Source organism: Salmo trutta, unplaced genomic scaffold (assembly GCF_901001165.1).
Source record: "Salmo trutta unplaced genomic scaffold, fSalTru1.1, whole genome shotgun sequence".
In the NCBI taxonomy this organism is placed as follows: Eukaryota; Metazoa; Chordata; class Actinopteri; order Salmoniformes; family Salmonidae; genus Salmo; species Salmo trutta.
In genome coordinates, this window is record NW_021823423.1 from 728885 (window position 1) to 756690 (window position 27806).

At 43.4% G+C, this 27806-nt stretch overlaps 2 protein-coding genes and 1 long non-coding RNA gene across 3 annotated transcripts; 2 read left to right on the top strand and 1 right to left on the bottom strand.

The window, feature by feature from the left end:
* The first annotated feature begins 1201 nt into the window (after positions 1-1201).
* On the top strand, positions 1202-14458 carry LOC115190910 (collectin-10). The gene is made up of 7 exons (XM_029748947.1): positions 1202-1400; positions 4095-4166; positions 8531-8602; positions 12463-12516; positions 13000-13095; positions 13329-13649; positions 14107-14458. Exons 1-7 carry the CDS (start codon positions 1286-1288, stop codon positions 14193-14195), a joined length of 819 nt encoding a protein of 272 aa, XP_029604807.1. The 5' UTR covers positions 1202-1285; the 3' UTR covers positions 14196-14458.
* A 447-nt stretch (positions 14459-14905) lies between these two features.
* On the bottom strand, positions 14906-15599 carry LOC115190897 (uncharacterized). Its single transcript, XR_003877468.1, has 2 exons — positions 15514-15599; positions 14906-14995 (listed from the first exon to the last, which is right to left on the bottom strand). It is a non-coding gene; the product is annotated as an uncharacterized LOC115190897 (long non-coding RNA).
* Positions 15600-15687: 88 nt separating this feature from the next.
* Positions 15688-23829, top strand: LOC115190896 (protein MAL2). Its single transcript, XM_029748922.1, has 4 exons — positions 15688-16079; positions 17371-17541; positions 21347-21535; positions 23170-23829. The coding sequence occupies exons 1-4, from the start codon at positions 15963-15965 to the stop codon at positions 23239-23241; spliced, it is 549 nt and encodes a 182-aa protein (XP_029604782.1). The 5' UTR covers positions 15688-15962; the 3' UTR covers positions 23242-23829.
* Positions 23830-27806: the final 3977 nt, after the last annotated feature.

Below are 27806 nucleotides of genomic sequence, written 5' to 3' on the forward strand. Positions count from 1 at the left end.
CATAAACTACATACTGTCAGAGACACTACATAAACGATATACTGTCAGAGACACTCCTAATGGACACTACATAGACTACATACTGTCAGAGACACTACATAAACTATATACTGTCAGAGACACTACATAAACTATATACTGTCAGAGACACTACATAAACTATATACTGTCAGAGACACTCCTAATGGACACTACATAGACTACATACTGTCAAAGACACTACATAAACTATATACTGTCAGAGACACTCCTAATGGACTCTACATAAACTATATACTGTCAGAGACACTACATAGACTACATACTGTCAAAGACACTACATAAACTATATACTGTCAGAGACACTCCTAATGGACACTACATAGACTACATACTGTCAGAGACACTCCTAATGGACACTACATAAACTACATACTGTCAGAGACACTCCTAATGGACACTACATAAACTATATACTGTCAAAGACACTACATAGACTACATACTGTCAGAGACACTGCTAATGGACACTACATAGACTACATACTGTCAGAGACACTCCTAATGGACACTACATAGACTACATACTGTCAGAGACACTCCTAATGGACACTACATAAACTATATACTGTCAAAGACACTACATAGACTACATACTGTCAGAGACACTCCCAATGGACACTACATAAACTACATACTGTCAAAGACACTACATAGACTACATACTGTCAGAGACACTACATAGACTACATACTGTCAGAGACACTCCTAATGGACACTACATAAACTACATACTGTCAGAGACACTACATAAACTACATACTGTCAGAGACACTCCTAATGGACACTACATAGACGACATACTGTCAGAGACACTCCTAATGGACACTACATAAACTACATACTGTCAGAGACACTCCTAATGGACACTACGTAAACTACATACTGTCAGAGACACTCCTAATGGACACTACATAAACTACATACTGTCAGAGACACTCCTAATGGACACTACATAAACTAAAACACAATAAATAACAGTAGTAATAATACATTGATATAACATAATCCTGGGGCAAATACAACATTGCAAAGATAGTCACTAATTTGTTCACTCAAATTCCAGATACAAGAGTGAGAAAACATGTGTCCCCTACCTACCCTGGCTAATTACCTAGCCTGGATAATGTTGTCTGACAGCATGACAGTGAAGTGATAACGTTTGGTAAACAAAGATGGAACCCAGCTCTGCGTCTAAAACATACTGTATGGTCCTTGTGCTGTATTGAATCCTCAAACTAAAGGACATGAAACATCACTACTTCAGCAGGAGGCTACTGGTGCTCTCTGTTCTTTCAACTATCTTTGATTCTCTTAATGCGGTCGAAGTCTGTTCCAACACTATTCTACCAGGATCTAAAGGTGATGTTTTCAATCTTCCATCTGCAGGCTTTCTAAAGGATTTTAGAACTATCTGGTGTTTCTCCACAGTACAGCAATCTGTCTGATGTTATGTAAGAGCTTGGGAATAGTCAGGGCTCGAAAAACATCTTGTAAACCTCATCATAGATATTGCCATTTGCCATTTAATTGATATGTTATGCAAATTCAAATCATTTTAAATTTAAAGCAAACAAATGATGATCTAAAGCCTGTCTGCACCATGTTAAACCAGGCGGTTAATGGAGATAGCATGATCTGTCTGCACCATGTTAAACCAGGCGGTTAATGGAGATAGCATGATCTGTCTGCACCATGTTAAACCAGGCGGTTAATGGAGATAGCGTGATCTGTCTGCACCATGTTAAACCAGGTGGTTAATGGAGATAGCGTGATCTGTCTGCACCATGTTAAACCAGGTGGTTAATGGAGATAGCGTGATCTGTCTGCACCATGTTAAACCAGGTGGTTAATGGAGATAGCGTGATCTGTCTGCACCATGTTAAACCAGGTGGTTAATGGAGATAGCGTGATCTGTCTGCACCATGTTAAACCAGGTGGTTAATGGAGATAGCGTGATCTGTCTGCACCATGTTAAACCAGGTGGTTAATGGAGATAGCGTGATCTGTCTGCACCATGTTAAACCAGGTGGTTAATGGAGATAGCATGATCTGTCTGCACCATGTTAAACCAGGTGGTTAATGGAGATAGCGTGATCTGTCTGCACCATGTTAAACCAGGTGGTTAATTTTTATTTTTAAATGTTTTATTTAACCTTTATTTAACTAGGCAAGTCAGTTAAGAACACATTCTTATTTACAATGATGGCCTACCCCGGCATGTGATACAGCCTGGTATGGGACTCCCAATCACGGCCGGTTGTGATACAGCCTGGTATGGGACTCCCAATCACGGCTGGTTGTAATACAGCCTGGTATGGGACTCCCAATCACGGCTGGTTGTAATACAGCCTGGTATGGGACTCCCAATCACGGCCGGTTGTAATACAGCCTGGTATGGGACTCCCAATCACGGCCGGTTGTAATACAGCCTGGTATGGGACTCCCAATCATGGCTGGTTGTGATACAGCCTGGTATGGGACTCCCAATCACGGCTGGTTGTAATACAGCCTGGTATGGGACTCCCAATCACGGCTGGTTGTGATACAGCCTGGTTAATGGAGATAGCATGCCTCGGTTGCTGTTGTTTCACTACAACAGTAGCTTGTTTCCTACAGAAACCATGATGTTACAAGTAAACAATGTGTTTTGTTGTTTCACTACAACAGTAGCTTGTTTCCTACAGAAACCATGATGTTACAAGTAAACAATGTGTTATTTGTTTTACTACAACAGTAGCTTGTTTCCTACAGAAACCATGATGTTACAAGTAAACAATGTGTTATTTGTTTTACTACAACAGTAGCTTGTTTCCTACAGAAACCATGATGTTACAAGTAAACAATGTGTTATTTGTTTTACTACAACAGTAGCTTGTTTCCTACAGAAACCATGATGTTACAAGTAAACAATGTGTTATTTGTTTCACTACAACAGTAGCTTGTTTCCTACAGAAACCATGATGTTACAAGTAAACAATGTGTTATTTGTTTTACTACAACAGTAGCTTGTTTCCTACAGAAACCATGATGTTACAAGTAAACAATGTGTTATTTGTTTCACTACAACAGTAGCTTGTTTCCTACAGAAACCATGATGTTACAAGTAAACAATGTGTTATTTGTTTTACTACAACAGTAGCTTGTTTCCTACAGAAACCATGATGTTACAAGTAAACAATGTGTTATTTGTTTTACTACAACAGTAGCTTGTTTCCTACAGAAACCCTGCTGGTATTAAACAATAACCATGTGTTGAAACAGTACAGTCACTTCCATCTCCTTTATTGGGGCAACAGCCTTAAGACATGGCTGGTATGGGAGGCTGCTACTGTTGTAGTGTTGTGCAGTATTAACACGGTGTTGGCTGTGTATGTTGGACTACAACTAACACCCTTAGACAGTAGAGGTAATACTTATTTGGGGATTTTAGGAGGAGTATTTACTGTATGTCATGAGTAATTTATACACAAGGAAATGTTTCACTTTGTTTTGCGTTCTATTGCTAGCGCCAGAGAAGTGGCCACTATGACTGTCTGGCTGACTGTCTGTATTGAAACAGCTGCTCCACAATAGAGGAGTTTATTTAGATAAGACCCATCCCAAACAGTACTGTCTATATGGACTGAGAAAGAACGACTACGTTTTGTCTTGAAGTCAGTGAACCTGTAAACCAGGCACAGAAAAGCCAAGGCACTACTGAGTCAGGTTTTCTCAGGTCAAATGAGACCCTTTCAGTCCACTGAACAAACCTCTGTCTCTATTGTCGGTCTCTTCTCTCTGTAGTTTGCTTGACATATTTATTGCATTGTCATAAAATGGGTTATATGCTTTTTCTTCCCCTCGTTGTGATTGGTCTCTGAGTTCATAGGAGGCCATTTTGAAATGTATAAAAGCATCAAAGTTTATTTTATTTATGTAAAAAAAAAAACTCTGAAGGCCAAAAGCCGAAACACATTGGTTTTACGTGCAACAATAAAGAAGCGTTTTAATTTACTTCCATTGGCCTCCAAGAGTTGCTGAATCTCCTCTCAACTTGTCTTCCTCTCCTAACAGGAGACCTGGGTGAAGGAGGAGACGAGGGAGACCAGGGATGGCTGGGAAAGACCGGCCCACCAGGACTACTAGGTTCCTCCTTATATATCTTTTATTGGTTTAATATTCAAATACATCAATCATTCAGGAATTAAAAGGAAGTGGTATAAAAGCCAGAGAGTTGATTCAACTCGCCGGCAAGTTCTACTGATCCTTTTTTAATTGTTTTTAAATTGTTGTCTTGATGGTTTTAAACAGAGTATCTAAACAGAGTTTGTTAACATCTAAGTGAGCTGAGGTGTTTTGTATATTCCCACGCGTAGTGGTGTATAGTACTTAAGTAAAAATACTTTAAAGTACTACTTATGTAGTTTTGGGGGTATCTGTACTTTACTATTTATAAAATATTTTTCCACCCTGCCCACGCAGAGTCAGTCCCCAGAGATAAAGGTATGTAAACCCCCTCAGTTGAAGGTAAATGCCTATATAAGCACTCAATACTCTAGACTCAGAAGCAGAACAGACTAGCTATCCCCCCAGTCTTTCTAGACTCAGAAGCAGAACAGACTAGCTATCCCCCCAGTCTTTCTAGATTCAGAAGCAGAACAGACTAGCTATCCCCCCAGTCTTTCTAGACTCAGAAGCAGAACAGACTAGCTATCCCCCCAGTCTTTCTAGATTCAGAAGCAGAACAGACTAGCTATCCCCCCAGTCTTTCTAGATTCAGAAGCAGAACAGACTAGCTATCCCCCCAGTCTTTCTAGACTCAGAAGCAGAACAGACTAGCTATCCCCCCAGTCTTTCTAGATTCAGAAGCAGAACAGACTAGCTATCCCCCCAGTCTTTCTAGATTCAGAAGCAGAACAGACTAGCTATCCCCCCAGTCTTTCTAGACTCAGAAGCAGAACAGACTAGCTATCCCCCCAGTCTTTCTAGATTCAGAAGCAGAACAGACTAGCTATCCCCCCAGTCTTTCTAGATTCAGAGCAGCAATGTGTCTGACTCTGACGTGAGTGAGGTCTAATTGGCACCGGCAGTGAGCTGAGTTAGAGTGGAGTAGCCTGGGCCAGACCAGCCAGCCTCCGTGAGCCTGACTCTCTGCTTTTCCTTGAAGGAAGTCACATCAGAGCAGACGTGCTAATTGCTGCTGCTGCTGCAGGATGGCGGCCAGCGGTCGGCGAGAGCACCATATATGTTCTGTGGGAGGTGGAAGTAGGAGGCAGGGAGGCAGGGCCAGGTGCTAACTTAACTTCTGGCTGGCTGGCCTCTTTCACAAACACACACCTCTATCATCGGACCAACAGACAGAGATAAATGCCAGCCAGGACCGTTGGAGTCATTTCCAAAAAAAAACAAAAACAAATAAAACTTGTTGACTTTGTTGGTTTCCTGTATGTTTGTTGTTAGGTTGGATATGATGTATGTTCACCATAACGTAATGCTTTATAAATCCATTACATGACATTACAGTAAATACTCAGCTTGATCAAAGTTTCCTTTACAGGTAATTTACTAAGAGATGTTAGAGTTACTTTCAAATCTAAATGGGGCTTAAAGAGGGTTACTAACCATCAAAGTGAGTTTAAAACATCCACTACACACACTACTGTCGTTGACTAAGCTAAGATTGACTGAAGCCAAAGGGTAATTGCCTTTAATTTTACATTGCATGAAAGGGTCACAAATGGCACCATATTTTCCTTAAATAACACAGTACTTTTGACCAGGACCCATAGGGCTCTGGTCAAAAGCAGTGCACTATGTAGGTATTGGGAATAGGGTGTCATTTGTGCCACTAAACTAAAGTTTTCTCAGAACCTTTCCTGAGCATCAGCTGCTGGTGCCTTCAGCACCTGGGAGAAGGAGAGCCATTAGACAAGTTAGAACGGTTGGCCTTTGAAAAGGGGGAAGTGAAATCAGAGAATGACATCTTGAACTTCTGATTGCCGGTTAAACTGGCAATATCAGTGAGAAAATGTCAATAATCAGACCTGTATAAGTAGTGGATAATTAAGCAATAATGTGCAAGAGGCAGCGCTATATAATGACTACTGTCAGAGCAGGTAAATGGTATTGTTCGGCTCGATGCGATAAACCACTGCCTTGTGTGCCTTTTTGCTTTTATAAAACTCTTACCAACATATTTATAATAAACAATGGTTACATATTTTCATTAAAAACGTTATTTGGTTAAATCATTACATGAAATTGAATTATTCCATCAGAATAATCTGGTTGTTAGTTATTTTGGTCGTGTCAGTTGTAAATGATTTTTGCATAGCTGCTATGCAAAAGGCCTGGTCATCCGTTGTAAATGAAATGGTTGCTATGCAGGCTAGAACGTTGTCACTTGCTAGACAGCTAGCCAACTTCAGCTAACTCAGTCACGTCAAAACATTGAACCTTGAATGACAGTACACAAACTGCATTTTCGTTTGTTTGAGCTTGTTTTTCTATTGGCATTTACTTGGATATGTCCACGATAATGATGTTGATGGGTGATATCGACTGACTCAGAAAAAGTTGTCGAGTCTCGTCTGGGCACCGTTCACTGTATGCTACTACAGAGGTCTAAACTCAAAAGTTGAACAATGTTTCCCAGGTCTGACAGGCAGACAGCGAGGCTTATATTATTATATTATTATCCCCCGCTGTACCAAACTAAATGCTAGGCTGGAAGCAAGGGGAAATCATGTGCGAGCTGGGATAAATACAAGAGATGATTCGGACAGCAACACGACCACGCCAGTCTTACGGAGGTGGAAGCGTTATCAGGCATAACTGTTCTGACCGCCGATACAACACGGCTTGGAACGCTGCTCGTCCAATCAGCACCCACTTTTATAAAGACTGTTACTGACTAAATCAAACAATCTCTTCACGTTCAGCCTGTCATTTTAAATGGTCCACCTGCTAGAATATGAAAGCAGACACCATAATGATGATGTTCCATGTTGAGAAATGTTTCCGTGGGTTAGGATCTTTCCTTAAAAAAAATTCAGGCAGCTGAAATTATGCTGAAATTATTGCCCTGAAAAATGATGACTAAAATACTTGAGCTGTACATATGCTAGGCTGAACAAAACCCAACAGTAGGCCTAATTTGGAAAAACACCATGAGATCTCACAACCTGGAGAAAAAAAAAACGCTTTACACAATCTGTGAAGATACAAAACAATTCCAATTCAACCAAAATGGAGATGGCTGAATTACATTGTGAAAAACAATATTGCCTGATGCTAGATGGTTCATGTGTGGTACAGGCTTTTGGGAAGAGAGTCCTGCATCAGTTATTATTTCAACTACTGTCCATTTGCAGCTGAATATTTCCTGAGGAAATACTAATTTCGGTCCTGGCAGAACGGCTCCGGCATAAAAAGCAGATTTCCCAATCCGTCTCTCTCTCAATTCAAGGGGCTTTATTGGCATCGGGAATATATGTTAACATTGCCAAAGCACGTGAAGTAGATAATAAACAAAAGTGAAATAAACAATAAAAATTAACAGTAAACATTACACTCATAGAAGTTCCAAAAGAATAAAGACATTTCAAATGTCATATTATGTCTATATACAGTGTTGTAATGATGTGCAAATATTTAAAGTACAAAAGGGAAAATAAATAAACATAAATATGGGTTGTATTTACAATGGTGTTTGTTCTTCACTGGTTGCCCTTTTCTTGTGGCAACAGGTCACATCTTGCTGCTGTAATGGCACACTGTGGTATTTCACCCAGTATATATGGGAGTTTATCAAAATTGGGTTTGTTTTCGAATTCTTTGTGGATCTGTGTATTCTGAGGGAAATGTGTGTCTCTAATATGGTCATACATTTGGCAGGAGGTTAGGAAGTGCAGCTCAGTTTCCACCTCATTTTGTGGGCAGTGTGCACATAGCCTGTCTTCTCTTGAGAGCCAGGTCTGTCTACGGCGGCCTGTTTCAATAGCAAGGCTATGATCACCGAGTCTGTACATAGTCAAAGCTTTCCTTAAGTTTGGGTCAGTCACAGTGGTCAGGTATTCTGCCACTGTGAACTCTCTGTTAAGGGCCAAATAGCATTCCAGTTTGCACTGTTTTTTTCCAATGTGTCAAGTAATTATCTTTTTGTTTTCTCATGATTTGGTTGGGTCTCTCTCTCCCCCTCTTTCTCGTTCTCCACCCTCTCCCCCCTCACTCTCCCCCTCTCTCCCCCTTTCTCTCTCTCACTCTCTCTCTCTCTCTCTCTCCCTCCACCTTCTCTATCTCTCCTCCCATCTTTCTCTCTCCCCCTCTCCCTCCCCTCTCTCTCTCTCTCTCTGGCCTTTAGTTTCTCGCTTTAAATTCCATCAGTAGCCTAACTGCCATAAAAAACACAAGAAAACAGCAGTAAAGAAACAGACCAAAAAAACTCTCTACCTATTTACAATTTTCTTTGGTCTGGCAGTTCACCAGTCTTCTCCTGCCCTTTCTCTCAGGTTTGACAGGGGAGCTCGGAGATAAAGGAGAGGTGGGCAGGATGGGAAAGATGGGTCCTGCTGGAGACAAAGGTAATCATTTAGTAATCAGACTGACTGAGAAACATTCTGCTTATGGAGAAGAAAACTGTTCTGGCTGCTTCTCAGGCCAATGATACAGAGGCCGTGTCTCTACTGGCACCCTATTCAGCCAAAGGACTGGTCAAAAGTAGTGCACTACTACCCATAGGGCTGGTCAAAAATAGTGCACTATACAGGGAATAGGGTGCCATTTAGTCCGTAGCCACAGAGACACACTGCCAGACCCAAACTACCTGGGAGAGACCTTCATCAAGTTTGTTTTACATAAACAGCTACTTGTTTAGTTTTTATCCAATGTATTCAGCCTCTCTTCCCATTGAACCCTTCAACTCGGGTTGGTAATGCATCTATTAGACAGACCTGGGTTCAAATACTATTTGAAATCTTTCCATTCGTTGATCATTTGCTCTAGCCTGGCCTGCCTGTAGTATCAGACGGACAGGGGTTACAGTGCTCTAGCCTGGCCTGCCTGTAGTATCAGACGGACAGGGGTTACAGTGCTCTAGCCTGGCCTGCCTGTAGTATCAGACGGACAGGGGTTACAGGGCTCTAGCCTGGCCTGCCTGTAGTATCAGACGGAGAGGGGTTACAGTGCTCTAGCCTGGCCTGCCTGTAGTATCAGACGGAGAGGGGTTACAGTGCTCTAGCCTGGCCTGCCTGTAGTATCAGACGGACAGGGGTTACAGTGCTCTAGCCTGGCCTGCCTGTAGTATCAGACGGACAGGGGTTACAGGGCTCTAGCCTGGCCCGCCTGTAGTATCAGACGGACAGGGGTTACAGTGCTCTAGCCTAGCCTGCCTGTAGTATCAGACGGAGAGGGGTTACAGTGCTCTAGCCTGGCCTGCCTGTAGTATCAGACGGACAGGGGTTACAGGGCTCTAGCCTGGCCCGCCTGTAGTATCAGACGGACAGGGGTTACAGTTTTCCAGCCTGGCCTGCCTGTAGTATCAGACGGACAGGGGTTACAGGGCTCTAGCCTGGCCCGCCTGTAGTATCAGACGGACAGGGGTTACAGTGTTGGGACTATTCTATCGGTCTATTTAGCCAGGCAAGCTCAATCAAGCACAGATAAAAGATTTTCCTAGATGCCGTTGTGCCCTTGAGCAAGGCACGTAACCCCCCACAACAACAGCTCCCCAGGTGCCCAGTGTGGCACCCCTCCACTCTACCTCTCAAAAGAAACGGTATATGTGTGTGTGTGTGTGTGTGTGTGTACGTGTGTCTTTCTGAGGGGTTAAATCAGAAGTCAGAGTTCTGTTGGACCTTGTGTGCTATTGACCAATAAAGTGATGGTACTGTTAATAGTATTTACTATTAGTATCAGATAGTATTTCAACTCAGGTCTGCTAGTAGAGAATTACTTTCCACGGTCGTCAATGTGATCAGCTTGGAAGGGACTCATATTTAGGTCTCAGGAACATGTTTACTGAGAGCTAAACCATTATGTCCTCCTTGAAACCCTTTGTACATCCCAAATGCCATCTATTCCCTATACAGTGCACTACTTTCTACCAGAGCCTGGTCAACAGTAGTGCACTACTTTCTACCAGAGCCTGGTCAACAGTAGTGCACTACTTTCTACCAGAGCCTGGTCAACAGTAGTGCACTACTTTCTACCAGAGCCTAGTCAACAGTAGTGCACTACTTTCTACCAGAGCCTGGTTAACAATAGTGCACTACTTTCTACCAGAGCCTGGTCAACAGTAGTGCACTACTTTCTACCAGAGCCTGGTCAACAGTAGTGCACTACTTTCTACCAGAGCCTGGTCAACAGTAGTGCACTACTTTCTACCAGAGCCTGGTCAACAGTAGTGCACTACTTTCTACCAGAGCCTGGTCAACAGTAGTGCACTACTTTCTACCAGAGCCTGGTTAACAGTAGTGCACTACTTTCTACCAGAGCCTGGTTAACAATAGTGCACTACTTTCTACCAGAGCCTGGTTAACAATAGTGCACTACTTTCTACCAGAGCCTGGTTAACAATAGTGCACTACTTTCTACCAGAGCCTGGTTAACAATAGTGCACTACTTTCTACCAGAGTCTGGTTAACAATAGTGCACTACTTTCTACCAGAGTCTGGTTAACAATAGTGCACTATACAGGGAATAAGGTGTCATTTGTGATGCAGTCCCTCTCTGAAGTAACATGTACGTAAACCTCAAGGCCTCATCAAGAGTCTGGTCAATCCTGTCTGTAATGCTTTGACAGCCCTACAGAAATAGTCTGGTCAATCCTGTCTGTAATGCTTTGACAGCCCTACAGAAATAGTCTGGTCAATCCTGTCTGTAATGCTTTGGCAGCCCTACAGAAAGAGTCTGGTCAATCCTGTCTGTAATGCTTTGGCAGCCCTACAGAAATAGTCTGGTCAATCCTGTCTGTAATGCTTTGACAGCCCTACAGAAAGAGTCTGGTCAATCCTGTCTGTAATGCTTTGGCAGCCCTACAGAAAGAGTCTGGTCAATCCTGTCTGTAATGCTTTGACAGCCCTACAGAAAGAGTCTGGTCAATCCTGTCTGTAATGCTTTGGCAGCCCTACAGAAATCCAGACCTCAATTTAGTAGGTTAAGGACTAACAATAATCTAAAAATATCCATATTTGGGTTATATAAAAACATTATGCTGGTACTATTGTTCCAGGTAACTGTGGAAAATATAAGGTATTTCATGAAGCTGTATCAAGTCAAGAGAAAAGCCTTCAAATCAATCTCAGTGAAAATCTCAGATCCTTGAGCTATTTTGTGACACAATAATGTGTCACCTACACATTATTGCCCTCCGGTAGTCTAACTGTCATAAAAACAACCTGTGTTGTGATGGTAATCTACTTACTTCCCCTAATTTGTAAACTGTCAGTTAGGGGGTAAAGCACCTAGTGTAGGAGGAGTTGAATCACCTTCCTGCCAGTTAGGAGGTAAAACACCTACTGTGGAGAGAGTTGATTCACCTTCCTGTCAGTTAGGAGGTAAAACACCTACTGTAGAGAGGTTGATTCACCTTCCTGTCAGTTAGGAGGTAAAACACCTACTGTAGAGAGGTTGATTCACCCTCCTGTCAGTTAGGAGGTAAAACACCTACTGTAGAGAGGTTGATTCACCCTCCTGTCAGTTAGGAGGTAAAACACCTACTGTAGAGAGGTTGATTCACCCTCCTGTCAGTTAGGAGGTAAAACACCTACTGTAGAGAGGTTGATTCACCTTCCTGTCAGTTAGGAGGTAAAACACCTACTGTGGAGAGAGTTGATTCACCTTCCTGTCAGTTAGGAGGTAAAACATCTACTGTGGAGAGGTTGATTCACCCTCCTGTCAGTTAGGAGGTAGAGCAGCATCTACTGTAGAGAGAGTTGAATCCCCCTCCTGTCAGTTAGGAGGTAAAACATCTACTGTAGAGAGGTTGATTCACCCTCCTGTCAGTTAGGAGGTAAAACACCTACTGTGGAGAGGTTGATTCACCTTCCTGTCAGTTAGGAGGTAGAGCAGCATCTACTGTAGAGAGAGTTGAATCCCCCTCCTGTCAGTTAGGAGGTAAAACATCTACTGTAGAGAGGTTGATTCACCCTCCTGTCAGTTAGGAGGTAGAGCAGCATCTACTGTAGAGAGAGGTTGAATCCCCCTCCTGTCAGTTAGGAGGTAGAGCAGCATCTACTGCAGAGAGAGGTTGAATCCCCCTCCTGCCACATCTCTGCTCTATGAAGTGAAGCACTGTGAAGTGCTGCTGTCTAGTGGTGATATCTTAGCAGTGCAAATCCTGAAGCAGACATCTCCTCAGCAAAATGTATATGGCCGGTCTCTATCCTCCCTGGACTATGCTGCTGACCCTTATATGTAGTGTAACTGTACATGTTACTTCTAGGGGACGCAGGAGAAGCAGGAGTTGATGGACCTTCTGGACTGAAAGGGAAAGCAGGTGAGCTAGTTCATTATTTAGCCTCGTTCTTTGTTCATGTATGTTTCCAAACCACTGGATATGTGGGAACTCCTTCAAGACTGTTGGAAAAGCATTCCAGGTGAAGCTGGTTGAGAGAATGCCAAGAGTGTGCAAAGCTGTCAAAGAGGCAAAAGGTGGCTACTTTGAAGAATCTGAAATCTATCTTGATTTGTTTTTTTTTGGTTACTACATGATTCCATATGTGTTATTTCATAGTTTTGATTTCTACAATGTAGAAAATAGTAAAAACAAAAGAAAAACACTTGAATGAGTAGGTTTGTCCAAACTTTTGACTGGTACTGTAGGTTTCCAAACCACTGGAGATAGGACCTCCAAGTCACTATCACACAATGTCGTGTCTTCACATTGTGGACTGGGCTAGTTACAAAAAGAGATTTCCTGAAAGAGAATGATGTTTATTGTAAGACACATGCCGTACCTGACTACATGCATGTCTGACAGGAACAACATGTGACTGCGGGAGGTACAGGAAGGTAGTTGGACAGATGGACATCAATGTCAGAAAGCTAAAGAATGCAGTCAAGTTTGTGAAAAATGGTAAGTCGTTATTCTGCTTAAATCATCATTTCAGGTCAGATCATTAGAAAACAATTTAACTAAAATAAGAAAATCTCAGCCAATGTGTAGCACAACGCAAATCAAACTGGCATTCCACAACACAACAAAAATATTGTTTTGACTTGGATTGAATAAGGAGTTTTTACTTATATTGAATTGAATGAATAAGGAGTTTAGACTCCAACTTATTACATCTCATATGTCATATTCAGTCATTTTAGGCATCAAGGAAACAGAGGAGAAATTTTACCTGATTGTGAAAGAGGCCAGAAAGTACCGAGAGGCTCTGATAAACTGTAAGCTGAGGGGCGGTATGCTCGCCATGCCCAAAACAACAGACACCAACACCCTGATAGCAGACTACGTCACCCAGGCTGGCCTTACCCAGGTCTTCATCGGGCTGCAGGCTGGGCTGAAGGGGGGAGGGCCTGTTTACGCAGACCTGACCCCAGTGAGGAACTATACGGCCTGGGGCCTAAAGGAGCCATCAGGGGCCCCTTCCAACACCAGCTGTGTGAAGATGATCAGCACAGGTATGGCAAAACATTTTAACATGTACTCACTACGATTGACTAGTCCTAATTCTAATTCTAGATATCAATGGGCAACTTCTGAAATGGCACTCTATTCTCTGCCCTATAGTGTGCACTACTCTGGTCAAACATAGTGCATCAAGCTAGGGAATAGGGTGCCACTTTAGACACAACCAATAAATACATTTGGACTTAGTACCATTTCGGAGTGAAGATATGGGCTGTGCTCCCCTGCTCAGACGTTGCATGTATCAGCCAATGGTTGCGTGCCACGTCATCGACCGTGCCGTCTGGTACCAGATTGCTGTGACATAATGAATGTAGTCAGCCGATACTTAATAAATACCTATCCAGGTGTTGTGAGACCTGGAATGCATCGGCAGCGTCTGAGCAAGGGGGGGACGCCACCATCAACACTTCCATTTGGACTAGTCCTCCTGATTGTAACCACCCACAGGTACCTGGAACCAGGTGGAGTGTGACATCACCATGTACTACGTGTGCGAGTTCAAGAAGAGCAGGAGAGGTCTCGCCGCCGTGCTGTGATGTCATCAAGTCGGTCGAAGGTTGTTGATGTGGACATTAGACCTTTATACTAAGACAGAAACCAGTAGTACTTTAACCTATAGTTAAACATGTAGCCTTATAGTAACTAAACAAATGGCATTGATGTAACCTAGCCTATTGATATTAATGAGAGATAAAAGTTGGTATCCATGGAGCCTCTCGAGTGGCGCAGCGGTCTAAGGCACTGCATCGCAGTGCTAGAGGTGTCACTACAGACCTGGGTTCGATCCCGGGCTGTATCACAACCGGCTGTGACCGGGAGTCCCATAGGGCGGTGCACAATTGGCCCAGCGTCGTCCGGGTTAGGGGAGAGTTTGGCCAGGGGGGCTATACTTGGCTCATGGCGCTCTAGCGACTCCTTGTGGTGGGCCGGGTGCCTGCAGGCTGACCATGGTAGTCAGTTGAATGGTGTTTCCTCCGACACATTGGTGCGACTGACCTCTGAGTTAAGCGGGCGGGTGTTAATAAGAAGCTCGGTTTGGCGGGTCATGTTTCGGAGGACGCATGACTCGACCTTCGCCTCCCGAGCCCGTTGGGGAGTTGCGGTGATGAGACAAGATCGAAATTGGGGAGAAAATGTTTGTTTGTTTTTTTAAGTTGGTATCCCTTTGACACTTAAACCTTTTGTTTTTCGGATAGCATATGAAACCTTTCCCTTTGTGTAATAAACACCATACAAATCAACCACCTCATTTTGATTGTCCATTTATTCAGATCAGAACAGGTAGTGAGCAGCAGCACAGCAGCAAGGAAAAAATCCCTAGAAGAAAGGAAGAAACCTGGAGAAGAACCAAAAAGCTAAACATTCATTGCACCAGTAACTTTAGGAATACAGTACAGCCAGTGAAATAGATGAGTCCTTCATTGGACCAACTCTGTCTAACATTGTTAACAGCATGTGCAGCTTGGGGTTATGTCAACAGGAGCTGAGTTTATCCACATATTCCAGGTAAACATTAACCTGGTGGGGCTTTTCTACCCTGTTACTGCCCCTATATAAAATAACAATCATTCTCTCATAATACTGTTCTCACTCTCCCTGACAATATAGATAAGTTACAGACAGGACTCATCATTCTCTCATAATACTGTTCTCACTCTCCCTGACAATATAGATAAGTTACAGACAGGACTCCTGCTCTGTTAAATTCAGAGGCTTGCAGGTGTAGGCTATGTGCACGTCCCAAATGGCACCATAAACGTAGTGCACTACGTAGGGAGTGAGGTGCTATTTGGAGACGCTTCTCTGTGGGTCATGGTTATTGAGTAAACAACTTTAAGTTGTGCAATTATTTACCTAAACCATGAAGCTGTTTCAGCTTGCAGATAAATCACAGCGCCGCTTTCCCTTTCTCCGACTCCTCTCACCTTGGAATGTTCTCCCTCTGCAGGTAGACTAATATTGACTTTAGAGTTGCCTATCAACATCTGTGGAAGTTAATCGGCATCACTGCATCTAGTCTGCCTGTTTGTATCGTCTTTTTTTCTGGAAAGGGATTCTATAGTAGAGCCTCTCTCTCATTTTCTCAGGCACGTTCAATTCGTAGCAGATTCATCTTTAGCGAGTCGCGACAGAGAGATCGAGGTGTGGTATTGCGGTAACTGCGACTGCCTCCACTCTGCGGGCGGGTAGAGTTGGATAAAGTGAAGGGAGGAGCCGTGCACCTGTTCGACCAGTTAGGGACACATGACTGCAGAAGAATTTGCCTGAGTTGGTGTCCTTTGTCGAGATACAAGACGGGAAGGATGTCGGAGCCAGCGACGAATCCTGCGGCGACAGCATTCCCAGAGCCGACGATATCTTTGCCATTGGGACTACAAATATTGAGGACGTACTCCGGTGCTCTGATCTGCTTGGAAATTGTGAGTGTCACATCTCTATTTCTGACTACGAGTTTTGTAAGCAAAAACACCATCGGTGGTCAGATAGATTCTGGTTACACCCTTGTTTGAAGTGGCCTAATTGGGGAAACTGCAGTCTAATCGATAGTCTCTTAATCCTGTTTAGTTTATTTTGTTCATTAGAGTTTTAGGATTTTCTTTTTCATCGCACAGGAAGTTACGTATGCCGCTATCAGAGGAGCCAGGCAGGTAGCGTCATAGTAATGGGAGTTCAGTCATTACTGTACTTCGGCTGTGTTTTACTAACGGCATATAGGCAACTCCCTATTGTACAATCTGATAGTGTAGTAGTGATAGGATCAGAACATACTGTACATTTTGTCATTGTGAAGTGAACGATAAAATAGATACAACTGTTCTCCAGCTAAATAGTATAGCAGTGTGCTACTAGGCCTATAAATAATCTGTATTCAGTTCAATAACAGCCTGCTCCTTTTAGGCCTATAAATAATCTGTATTCAGTTCAATAACAGCCTGCTCCTTTTAGGCCTATAAATAATCTGTATTCAGTTCAATAACAGCCTGCTCCTTTTAGGCCTATAAATAATCTGTATTCAGTTCAATAACAGCCTGCTCCTTTTAGGCCTATAAATAATCTGTATTCAGTTTAATAACAGCCTGCTCCTTTTAGGCCTATAAATAATCTGTATTCAGTTCAATAACAGCCTGCTCCTTTTAGGCCTATAAATAATCTGTATTCAGTTCAATAACAGCCTGCTCCTTTTAGGCCTAAAAATAATCTGTATTCAGTTCAATAACAGCCTGCTCCTTTTAGGCCTATAAATAATCTGTATTCAGTTCAATAACAGCCTGCTCCTTTTAGGCCTATAAATAATCTGTATTCAGTTCAATAACAGCCTGCTCCTTTTAGGCCTATAAATAATCTGTATTCAGTTCAATAACAGCCTGCTCCTTTTAGGCCTATAAATAATCTGTATTCAGTTCAATAACAGCCTGCTCCTTTTAGGCCTATAAATAATCTGTATTCAGTTCAATAACAGCCTGCTCCTTTTAGGCCTATAAATAATCTGTATTCAGTTCAATAACAGCCTGCTACTTTTCACACATGGAAATCGTACCCTGTATCAGGCCTATGATGCATTTTAAATAAACTGTCATTCATGTCATGATCAGATCTCACAGTCTGGTCAAACAGTCTTGTTATTCTTAAAGCATTTATTATGTCACAAATATCAATCAGTCTCACGTATGATGACTTGTCTAACAAATGTTCTCTATTCTGTTCATCCAGATATTTGGAGGGTTAGTATGGATCCTGGTGGCCTCCTCCAACGTGCCCGTGCCCCTGCTACAGGGCTGGGTGATGTTTGTCTCTGTCAGCACGTTCTTCTGTTCCAGCGTGTACCTCCTCCTCTTCCTCCTGGGCTTGGCTGACAGAATCAACACTGACTGGAACCTGATGGTGAGTCTAGTGACGAGGATTACCCAAGGAACAGGTCACAAAAAACAACACATTTTCTGACGTCACATGACATCTTTATCAGAGGTAGAGTCTTCCTGGTCTGTTTGGTTTAACACTTCAGGGCTGTCCAACTCCAGTCTTCCTGGTCTGTTTGGTTTAACACTTCAGGGCTGTCCAGCTCCAGTCTTCCTGGTCTGTTTGGTTTAACACTTCAGGGCTGTCCAACTCCAGTCTTCCTGGTCTGTTTGGTTGGTCACTTCAGGGCTGTCCAACTCCAGTCTTCCTGGTCTGTTTGGTTGGTCACTTCAGGGCTGTCCAACTCCAGTCTTCCTGGTCTGTTTGGTTGGTTACTTCAGGGCTGTCCAACTCCAGTCTTCCTGGTCTGTTTGGTTGGTCACTTCAGGGCTGTCCAACTCCAGTCTTCCTGGTCTGTTTGGTTGGTCACTTCAGGGCTGTCCAACTCCAGTCTTCCTGGTCTGTTTGGTTGGTCACTTCAGGGCTGTCCAACTCCAGTCTTCCTGGTCTGTTTGGTTGGTCACTTCAGGGCTGTCCAACTCCAGTCTTCCTGGTCTGTTTGGTTGGTCACTTCAGGGCTGTCCAACTCCAGTCTTCCTGGTCTGTTTGGTTTAACACTTCAGGGCTGTCCAGCTCCAGTCTTCCTGGTCTGTTTGGTTTGTCACTTCAGGGCTGTCCAACTCCAGTCTTCCTGGTCTGTTTGGTTTAACACTTCAGGGCTGTCCAACTCCAGTCTTCCTGGTCTGTTTGGTTTATCACTTCAGGGCTGTCCAACTCCAGTCCTGGAGAGCTACTGGTTGGTGCAGGGTTTAGTTCCACCTCGGCACTAAACACAATTCAAATGATAAATAAATAGTAGTCTTCAGTCTGGACATTTGCTATATGAATGTGATGAATTTGGAGATCACCCTGCAAATCAAACACAATATCTTTAGAATAATCAGGAGACCATGTTCTTCAGGAGCCTCATTGAAATGCTGCTGACTCCATAGCAGTTCCCCTAAACTCCTGAAAGGATATTCCATTCAGTGTCATGTCACTACAGATGTAGAACAATCCTGCTCCTTCATAGTCCTAATTACAGTACTGTGTGTGTGTGTGTGTGTGTGTGTGTGTGTGTGTGTGTGTGTAACACTCTGCACCACACCTACTGAGTATGATCTCATCACAACTTTAGTCATGAGCGTGCCTCTACATGCAGGTATCAACACTGACCAGACACACTGAAACATTAGAGAGCTGCTCTACTATACAGCAGCTCTGCTGCTGCTGGCCCCGATCCCAGCTCTGCTGCTGCTGGCCCCGATCCCAGCTCTGCTGCTGCTGGCCCCGATCCCAGCTCTGCTGCTGCTGGCCCCGATCCCAGCTCTGCTGCTACTGGCCCTGATCCTAGCTCTGCTGCTATCGCTACTGGCCCTGATCCCAGCTCTGCTGCTATCGCTACTGGCCCTGATCCCAGCTCTGCTGCTATCGCTGCTGGCCCTGATCCCAGCTCTGCTGCTATCGCTGCTGGCCCTGATCCCAGCTCTGCTGCTATCGCTGCTGGCCCTGATCCCAGCTCTGCTGCTATCGCTGCTGGCCCTGATCCCAGCTCTGCTGCTATCGCTGCTGGCCCTGATCCCAGCTCTGCTGCTATCGCTGCTGGCCCTGATCCCAGCTCTGCTGCTGGCCCTGATCCCAGCTCTGCTGCTATCGCTGCTGGCCCTGATCCCAGCTCTGCTGCTACTGGCCCTGATCCCAGCTCTGCTGCTGCTACTGGCCCTGATCCCAGCTCTGCTGCTATCGCTACTGGCCCTGATCCCAGCTCTGCTGCTGCTACTGGCCCTGATCCCAGCTCTGCTGCTGCTATTCCTGCTGGCCCTGATCCCAGCTCTGCTGCTACTGCTGCTGGCCCCGATCCCAGCTCTGCTGCTATTCCTACTGGCCCTGATCCCAGCTCTGCTGCTGCTGGCCCTGATCCCAGCTCTACTGCTGCTATTCCTGCTGGCCCTGATCCCAGCTCTGCTGCTGCTGGCCCTGATCCCAGCTCTGCTGCTATTCCTACTGGCCCTGATCCCAGCTCTGCTGCTATCGCTACTGGTCCTGATCCCAGCTCTGCTGCTGCTGTGCCTAATGTATCCTCAATGCTTTTTGCACATGTATTAACACTTTCATATTTTAATTATATTTCTGCCATTTAGCAGACGCTTTTATCCAAAATGACTTTGCCACACTTACACATGAACTAATAATGAGCATGAAGTACTAATGACTGACTGCACTAGAGGTTGACTTGAAGGGTACTGCCTACACTACTAGCTACAGTACAGTACTGACACAGTCTGCGTCCCAAATGACCCTGGTCGATAGTAGTGCACTATATAGGGAGTAGAGTACCATTTGGGACCTATCCACAGACCGGCCTCAGACCCACCAGGCTCCAGTTCTTCTCCTAAATGTAGTCGTGTGTGTGTGTGTGTGTGTGTGTGTGTTGTCGTCTCATAGACGATGAGAAAACAAAGCTTGTGACACAGCTACTGAGAGAATAGTGAGCTCACACCAGACAATAGCCAGTCTGTGGGCTCTGAGTCCCCATTGTCAACAGAAGGGAGTCTGTGGCTACCTACGAAATTGCACCCTTATTCATAAGGCTCAGGTCAAACGTAGGTCAAAGATAGTGCACTATATAGTAGTAGGGTGCCATTTGGGAGGCAGCCGGTCTCTTACTGTAACCCCCTATCTATCTGGGAGGCAGCCGGTCTCTTACTGTAACCCCCTATCTATCTGGGAGGCAGACGGTCTCTTACTGTAACCCCCTATCTATCTGGGAGGCAGACGGTCTCTTACTGTAACCCCCTATCTCTCTGGGAGGCAGACGGTCTCTTACTGTAACCCCCTATCTCTCTGGGAGGTGGCCGGTCTCTTACTGTAACCCCCTATCTCTCTGGGAGGTGGCCGGTCTCTTACTGTAACCCCCTATCTATCTGGGAGGCGGCCCGTCTCTTACTGTAACCCCTATCTCTCTGGGAGGTGGCCGGTCTCTTACTGTAACCCCCTATCTCTCTGGGAGGTGGCTGGTCTCTTACTGTAAACCCCTATCTCTCTGGGAGGCAGACGGTCTCTTACTGTAAACCCCTATCTCTCTGGGAGGCAGACGGTCTCTTACTGTAACCCCCTATCTCTCTGGGAGGCGGCCGGTCTCTTACTGTAACCCCCTATCTATCTGGAAGGTGGCCGGTCTCTTACTGTAACCTTATCTCTCTGGGAGGCAGACGGTCTCTTACTGTAACCCCCTATCTATCTGGAAGGTGGCCGGTCTCTTACTGTAACCCCCTATCTGGAAGGCGGCCGGTCTCTTACTGTAACCCCCTATCTGGAAGGCGGCCGGTCTCTTACTGTAAACCCCTATCTCTCTGGAAGGTGGCCGGTCTCTTACTGTAACCCCCTATCTCTCTGGGAGGCGGCCGGTCTCTTACTGTAACCCCCTATCTCTCTGGGAGGCGGCCGGTCTCTTACTGTAACCCCCATCTCTCTGGGAGGTGGCCGGTCTCTTACTGTAACCCCCTATCTCTCTGGAAGGTGGCCGGTCTCTTACTGTAACCCCCTATCTCTCTGGGAGGAGGCCGGTCTCTTACTGTAACCCCCTATCTCTCTGGGAGGTGGCCGGTCTCTTACTGTAACCCCTATCTCTCTGGGAGGTGGCCGGTCTCTTACTGTAAACCCCTATCACACGTGATTTTCTCAATACATTCAACGAGACCTGACTACTCTCAATCCATATTATAACCCTGTCTTTCCATCTTCATTGCAGGATGTGCTGTACCACTTCACAGCACTGCTGTTCTACTTCAGTGCCTTGGTGCTGGAGGCTGCTGTTACGGCTGCCAGAGGGGTCATCAGTAGCACCAACAGCTCCATACCAGGATGTGTAACAGCCCCTAGTGGAAATATACTCACCTTCCTGGACAACAGACAATACAGTATTAATGTGGCAGCTACGGTCAGTGTACACTAACACAAAATGTCAAGGCTATCTGTAATGCAAATGGTTCACTGATCAGACCAGGCTTTTAATTCAAATTCTTCATACTGTACGTGTCTGTTTGAGTTTGCCTGGGTTGATTAACCAATATAACGTTTCCAGAACTGCAAACCCTGCCCATCTGGTTGTCACTAGTTACCAAAGTCAAAATTGTTTATATCGTAAAAATACATGAAAATAAAAATAATCTTTTTGATCTTAATATAAGGTTTAAATCAGATGAAGAAGATAAATTGTAGAAATCGGTGTGGTTTAGCCATAATTATGACTTTGTGGTAACTAATGACAACCTACTCATCTGGCACTCCAGGCAAACAAGCAAACGATCAGTTATTGGAATCGATTCTTCCAGTATTATAAACCCAGAGGTCTGTTACTACTATAACATGTTATTATTGTTCCAGTATTATAAACCCAGAGGTCTGTTACTACTATAACATGTTATTATTGTTCCAGTATTATAAACCCAGAGGTCTGTTACTACTATAACATGTTATTATTGTTCCAGTATTATAAACCCAGAGGTCTGTTACTACTATAACATGTTATTATTGTTCCTGTATTATAAACCCAGAGGTCTGTTACTACTATAACATGTTATTATTGTTCCTGTATTATAAACCCAGAGGTCTGTTACTACTATAACATGTTATTATTGTTCCAGTATTATAAACCCAGAGGTCTGTTACTACTATAACACAGTGATGTTATTATTGTTCCAGTATTATAAACCCAGAGGTCTGTTACTACTATAACATGTTATTATTGTTCCTGTATTATAAACCCAGAGGTCTGTTACTACTATAACACAGTGATGTTATTATTGTTCCAGTATTATAAACCCAGAGGTCTGTTACTACTATAACATGTTATTATTGTTCCAGTATTATAAACCCAGAGGTCTGTTACTACTATAACATGTTATTATTGTTCCAGTATTATAAACCCAGAGGTCTGTTACTACTATAACATGTTATTATTGTTCCAGTATTATAAACCCAGAGGTCTGTTACTACTATAACATGTTATTATTGTTCCTGTATTATAAACCCAGAGGTCTGTTACTACTATAACATGTTATTATTGTTCCAGTATTATAAACCCAGAGGTCTGTTACTACTATAACATGTTATTATTGTTCCAGTATTATAAACCCAGAAGTCTGTTACTACTGTAACACAGTGATGTTTTTAGAGCCTTGGTGAGGTCGTATTACATGAATCAGTGTTCTACTGCTGAGAGTGAACGGATGTTGTGCTTTGTCCTGACAGCCTCCTCCATTTCTGTATCGGTAGCTCCTGTACTGCACAGAGCTATTTTCAGAACCTAACACTTCATTACCAAGGAGACCAAACACATAAGCTCTGTAGTAAACTCCTAATCTAAGTCAATGTTTTTTCAGTAAAAGGAGCTGTAGGCCTTTAAATTCCATGAGTTAATGTTTGGTCATTGTTCTCCTGGTTCTATACTACTAGTTGGTTCAGTGATGTTGCTGTACTATATAGCTGCTGCTATTCCATTAGGTGTCCTTGCTCAAGGCTTTCTGTGAGTTAACCTAACCTTTTTTTGTTGTTGTCCTGGTTCTCCTCTAGATATTTGCCTTTGTGGTGACACTCTGCTACGCCTGCAGTATGTTCATGGGCTTCAGGAGGTGGCAGATGTGATGTGACACGGAAGAAAGAAAACACACCATTTACGTTTTTCAGTTCAAACTCCTACCATGCTGTTAAGACATTGTCACGTTGTCTGTTTATTACATGTGTATAACATTATTTTTTAAAGAGAACTACTGTATAATGATATTTGCATCAAGTTTCTATTTGTTGCTATGAGATCAAGACTTTGTTGTATCTGTCATGTAATAACAGCAGACCAGGCGTTATGACTAAGCTACCCGATGTTGTAGTTGACATATTAGTGCTCGGTTGCTGAGGCCAACATGTTTAACTGTGTGATCAATAGTGTAGATTTTATTTATTAGTGTTTGATTCCCTGTAAAATAAATTCAACTCTGGATCAGAAGGGACCTATAACTGATTAAATAACAATAAGGTGACGTTATATTTTCCCTTGTAGAATGTCTAACTTTTTTTATAGCAACATGGAAAACTATGTTAAACATACTACATAGGAAAAATATCATAAATCACTTAATGACATTGTGTGAATACTTACTGGAATACATTTTTGAGTATATTTTGTGATTTCTGAAATGCATATTTACAAATAAATAACTTTTATTATCTTGTCGATACAACTTGTATTTTTATATTTGGCTAGTTTAGCAGGGCTTCACCAGAAGGGGGAACTATTCTCACAAAGACTGTTTTTAGCGTGGAGAGTTATTGCCTCATCAGCCCTGCTGGTTCTTCACCAGCCAGTTCAAGTGCATGTCCCAGAGGTTAAATAGGCTACTGTAGGTGGTTGGACCAGATGCCTTTGTTGTCAGTTGAAGGGAAAGGAACTTTGCCGCTACCTCTCTCTTCAACCAAGGTGCCTGAACTGAGGAGCAGTCTGAAGGGAAGAGGAGATTCCTCTTTGAGGACAGTGTCAGTTGATGAAAGTGCTTCGGGCCTTTAGCCTCATCAGGGTTTTTGGTGTCAGTTGATGAATATCTCCATACACTACCGGTCAAAAGTTTTAGAACACCTACTCATTCAAGGGTTTTTATTTTTAATACTTTCTACATTGTAGAATAATAGTGAAGACATCAAAACTATGAAATAACACATATGGAATCATTTAGTAAACAAAAAAGTGTTAAACAAATCAAAATATATTTTATATTCGAGATTCTTCAAATAGTCACCCTTTGCCTTGATGACAGCGTTGCACACTCTTGGCATTCTCTCAACCAGCTTCACCTGGAATACTTTTCCAACAATCTTGAAGGAGTTCCCACATATGCTGAGCACTTGTTGGCTGCTTTTCCTTCGCTGTGCGGTCCGACTCATCCCAAACCATCTCAATTCGGTTGAGGTCGAGGGATTGTGGAGGCCAGGTCATCTGATGCAGCACTCCATCACCCTCCTTCATGGTCAAATAGCCCTTACACAGCCTGGAGGTGTGTTGGGTCATTGTCCTGTTGAAAAACAAATTATAGTCCCACTAAGCCCAAACCAGATGGGATGACGTATCGCTGCAGAATGCTGTGGTAGCCATGCTGGTTAAGTGTGCTTTGAATTCAAAATAAATCACAGACTATGTCACCAGCAAAGCACCCCCACACCATAACTCCTCCTCCATGCTTCACGGTGGGAAATACACATGTGGAGATCATCCGTTCACCCACTCTGCGTCTCACAAAGACATAGCAGTTGGAACCAAAAATCTCCAATTTGGACTCCAGACCAAAGGACAAATTTCTAATGTCAATTTCTCATGTTTCTTGGCCCAAGCAAGTCTCTTCTTATTATTGGTGTCCTTTAGTAGTGGTTTCTTTGCAGCAATTTGACCATGAAGGGCTGATTCACGCAGTCTCCTCTGAACAGTTGATGTTGAGATGTGTCCGTTACTTGAACTCTGAAGCATTTATTTGGGCTGCAATGTCTAAGGCTCGGAACTCTAATGAACTTATCGTCTGCAGCAGAGGTAACTCTGGGGTCTTCCATTCCTGTTGCGGCCTTCACGAGAGCCAGTTTCATCATAGCGCTTGATGGTTTTTGCGACTGCACTTGAAGAAACTTTCAAAGTTCTTGACATTTTCCGTATTGACTGACTTCCATGTCTTAAAGTAATGATGGACTGTCGTTTCTCTTTGCTTATTTGAGCTGTTCTTGCCATAATATGGACTTGGTATTTTACCAAATAGGGCTATCTTCTGTATACCACCCTACCTTGTCACAACACAACTGATTGGCTGAAACGCATTAAATTCCACAAATTAACTTTAAACAAGACACACCTGTTAATTGAAATGCATTCCAGGTGACTACCTCATGAAGCTGGTTGAGAGAATGCCAAGAATGTGCAAAGCTGTCATCAAGGCAAAGGGTGGCTACTTTGAAGAATCTCAAATATAACATTTATTTCGATTTTTTAAACATTTTTCTGGTTACTACATGATTCCATATGTGTGATTTCATAGTTTTGATGTCGTCACTATAAATAAATGAATAAATAAAAACCCTTGAATGAGTCGGTGTTCACAAACTTATGACCGGTAGTGTACATGATTCAATTATAATTATAATGTTTTGTTTTTTATTTAACCTTTTTTTTAACTAGGGAAGTCAGTTAGGAACAAATTTTTCTTGATGGCCTACCCCGGTCAAACCCGGACGACGCTGGGCCAATTGTGCGTAGCCCTATGGGACTCCCAATCACGGCCCGGACGTGATACAGCCTGGATTGGAACCAGGGACTTCAGTGACGCCTCTTACACTGGCGCCTCTTACACTGCCTTAGACTGCTGCGCCTTTCGGGAGCAAGAGACATATCATTCAATATTAACTACATTAATTACAGTGCAGTCGAGTCAGTTATTCCTACCACAAAGGGAAATACTATCAACCAGTGGTTATGTGGTGAGCCTAGAGGATGGTGAATGCATTAAATACCCTATTTAAGCTGCCTACAGTGAAATTCCTGGGCTCCATATCAGACATATTAGCCCATAATCTTGTACCCATAAGGAGGAAGAAGATGTATGTGTCTACACATGGGGGAAATATCTTAGTGTTCGTCCTAAATGACACCCTATTCCCTAAACAGTGCACTACTTTTGACCTGAGCCCTGGTTGGTAGAGCATGGCACTTGCAACGCTAGGGTTGTAGGTTGGATTCCCAAAGGGGGCTAGTATGAAAAAGTAAGAAAATGTATGCACTCACTACAATAATAGGGTATCATCTGTAGGGAGTAATAGGGTATCATCTGTAGGGAGTAATACAGCACCATCTGTAGGAAGTAATAGGGTACCATCGGTAGGGAGTAATATGGTACCATCTGTAGGGAGTAATACAGTACCATCTGTAGGGAGTAATACGGTACCATCTGTAGGGAGTAATACGGTACCATCTGTAGGGAGTAATACGGTACCATCTGTAGGGAGTAATACAGTACCATCTGTAGGAAGTAATACGGTACCATCTGTAGGGAGTAATAGGGTACCATCTGTAGGGAGTAATACGGTACCATCTGTAGGGAGTAATATGGAACCATCTGTAGGGAGTAATACGGTACCATCTGTAGGGAGTAATACAGTACCATCTGTAGGGAGTAATACAGTACCATCTGTAGGGAGTAATACGGAACCATCTGTAGGGAGTAATACGGTACCATCTGTAGGGAGTAATACAGCACCATCTGTAGGGAGTAATGCAGTACCATCTGTAGGGAGTAATACGGTACCATCTGTAGGGAGTAATAGGGTACCATCTGTAGGGAGTAATAGGATACCATCTGTAGAGAGTAATACGGAACCATCTGTAGGGAGTAATACGGTACCATCTGTAGGGAGTAATACAGAACCATCTGTAGGGAGTAATACAGTACCATCTGTAGGGAGTAATACAGTACCATCTGTAGGGAGTAATACGGTACCATCTGTAGGGAGTAATACGGAACCATCTGTAGGGAGTAATAGGATACCATCTGTAGGGAGTAATACGGAACCATCTGTAGGGAGTAATACGGTACCATCTGTAGAGAGTAATACGGAACCATCTGTAGGGAGTAATACGGAACCATCTGTAGGGAGTAATACGGAACCATCTGTAGGGAGTAATACAGTACCATCTGTAGGGAGTAATACAGTACCATCTGTAGGGAGTAATACAGTACCATCTGTAGAGAGTAATAGGGTACCATCTGTAGGGAGTAATAGGGTAGCATTTGGGACACAGCCCCATACTTGGGGGGAAACTTAGGAACCTCTCAGATATGTGCAACCTATGGCTTTGACAGTGTGTCGTCAATTTTAACACACCTCCACCTTTTTGACCTCTGTGGCTTCGCTGACCCACATTAGATGCAAGCAAAATCCTATAGTCTGTCTTCTGAACCGTTCTACATGTGTTTTGGCAGTTTAGGCCTGAAGTGGAAGTACTGGTTCTGATTTGTCTATTGTCAAAATCACACGACTTACTATGTAGCTATACAATAATAATAGGGAAAGCCCTGATGATACACTACATGACCAAAAGTATGTGGACACCTGGTCGTCGAACATCTCATTCCAAAATCATGGGCATATTAATATGGAGTTGGTTCCCCCTTTGCTGCTATAAC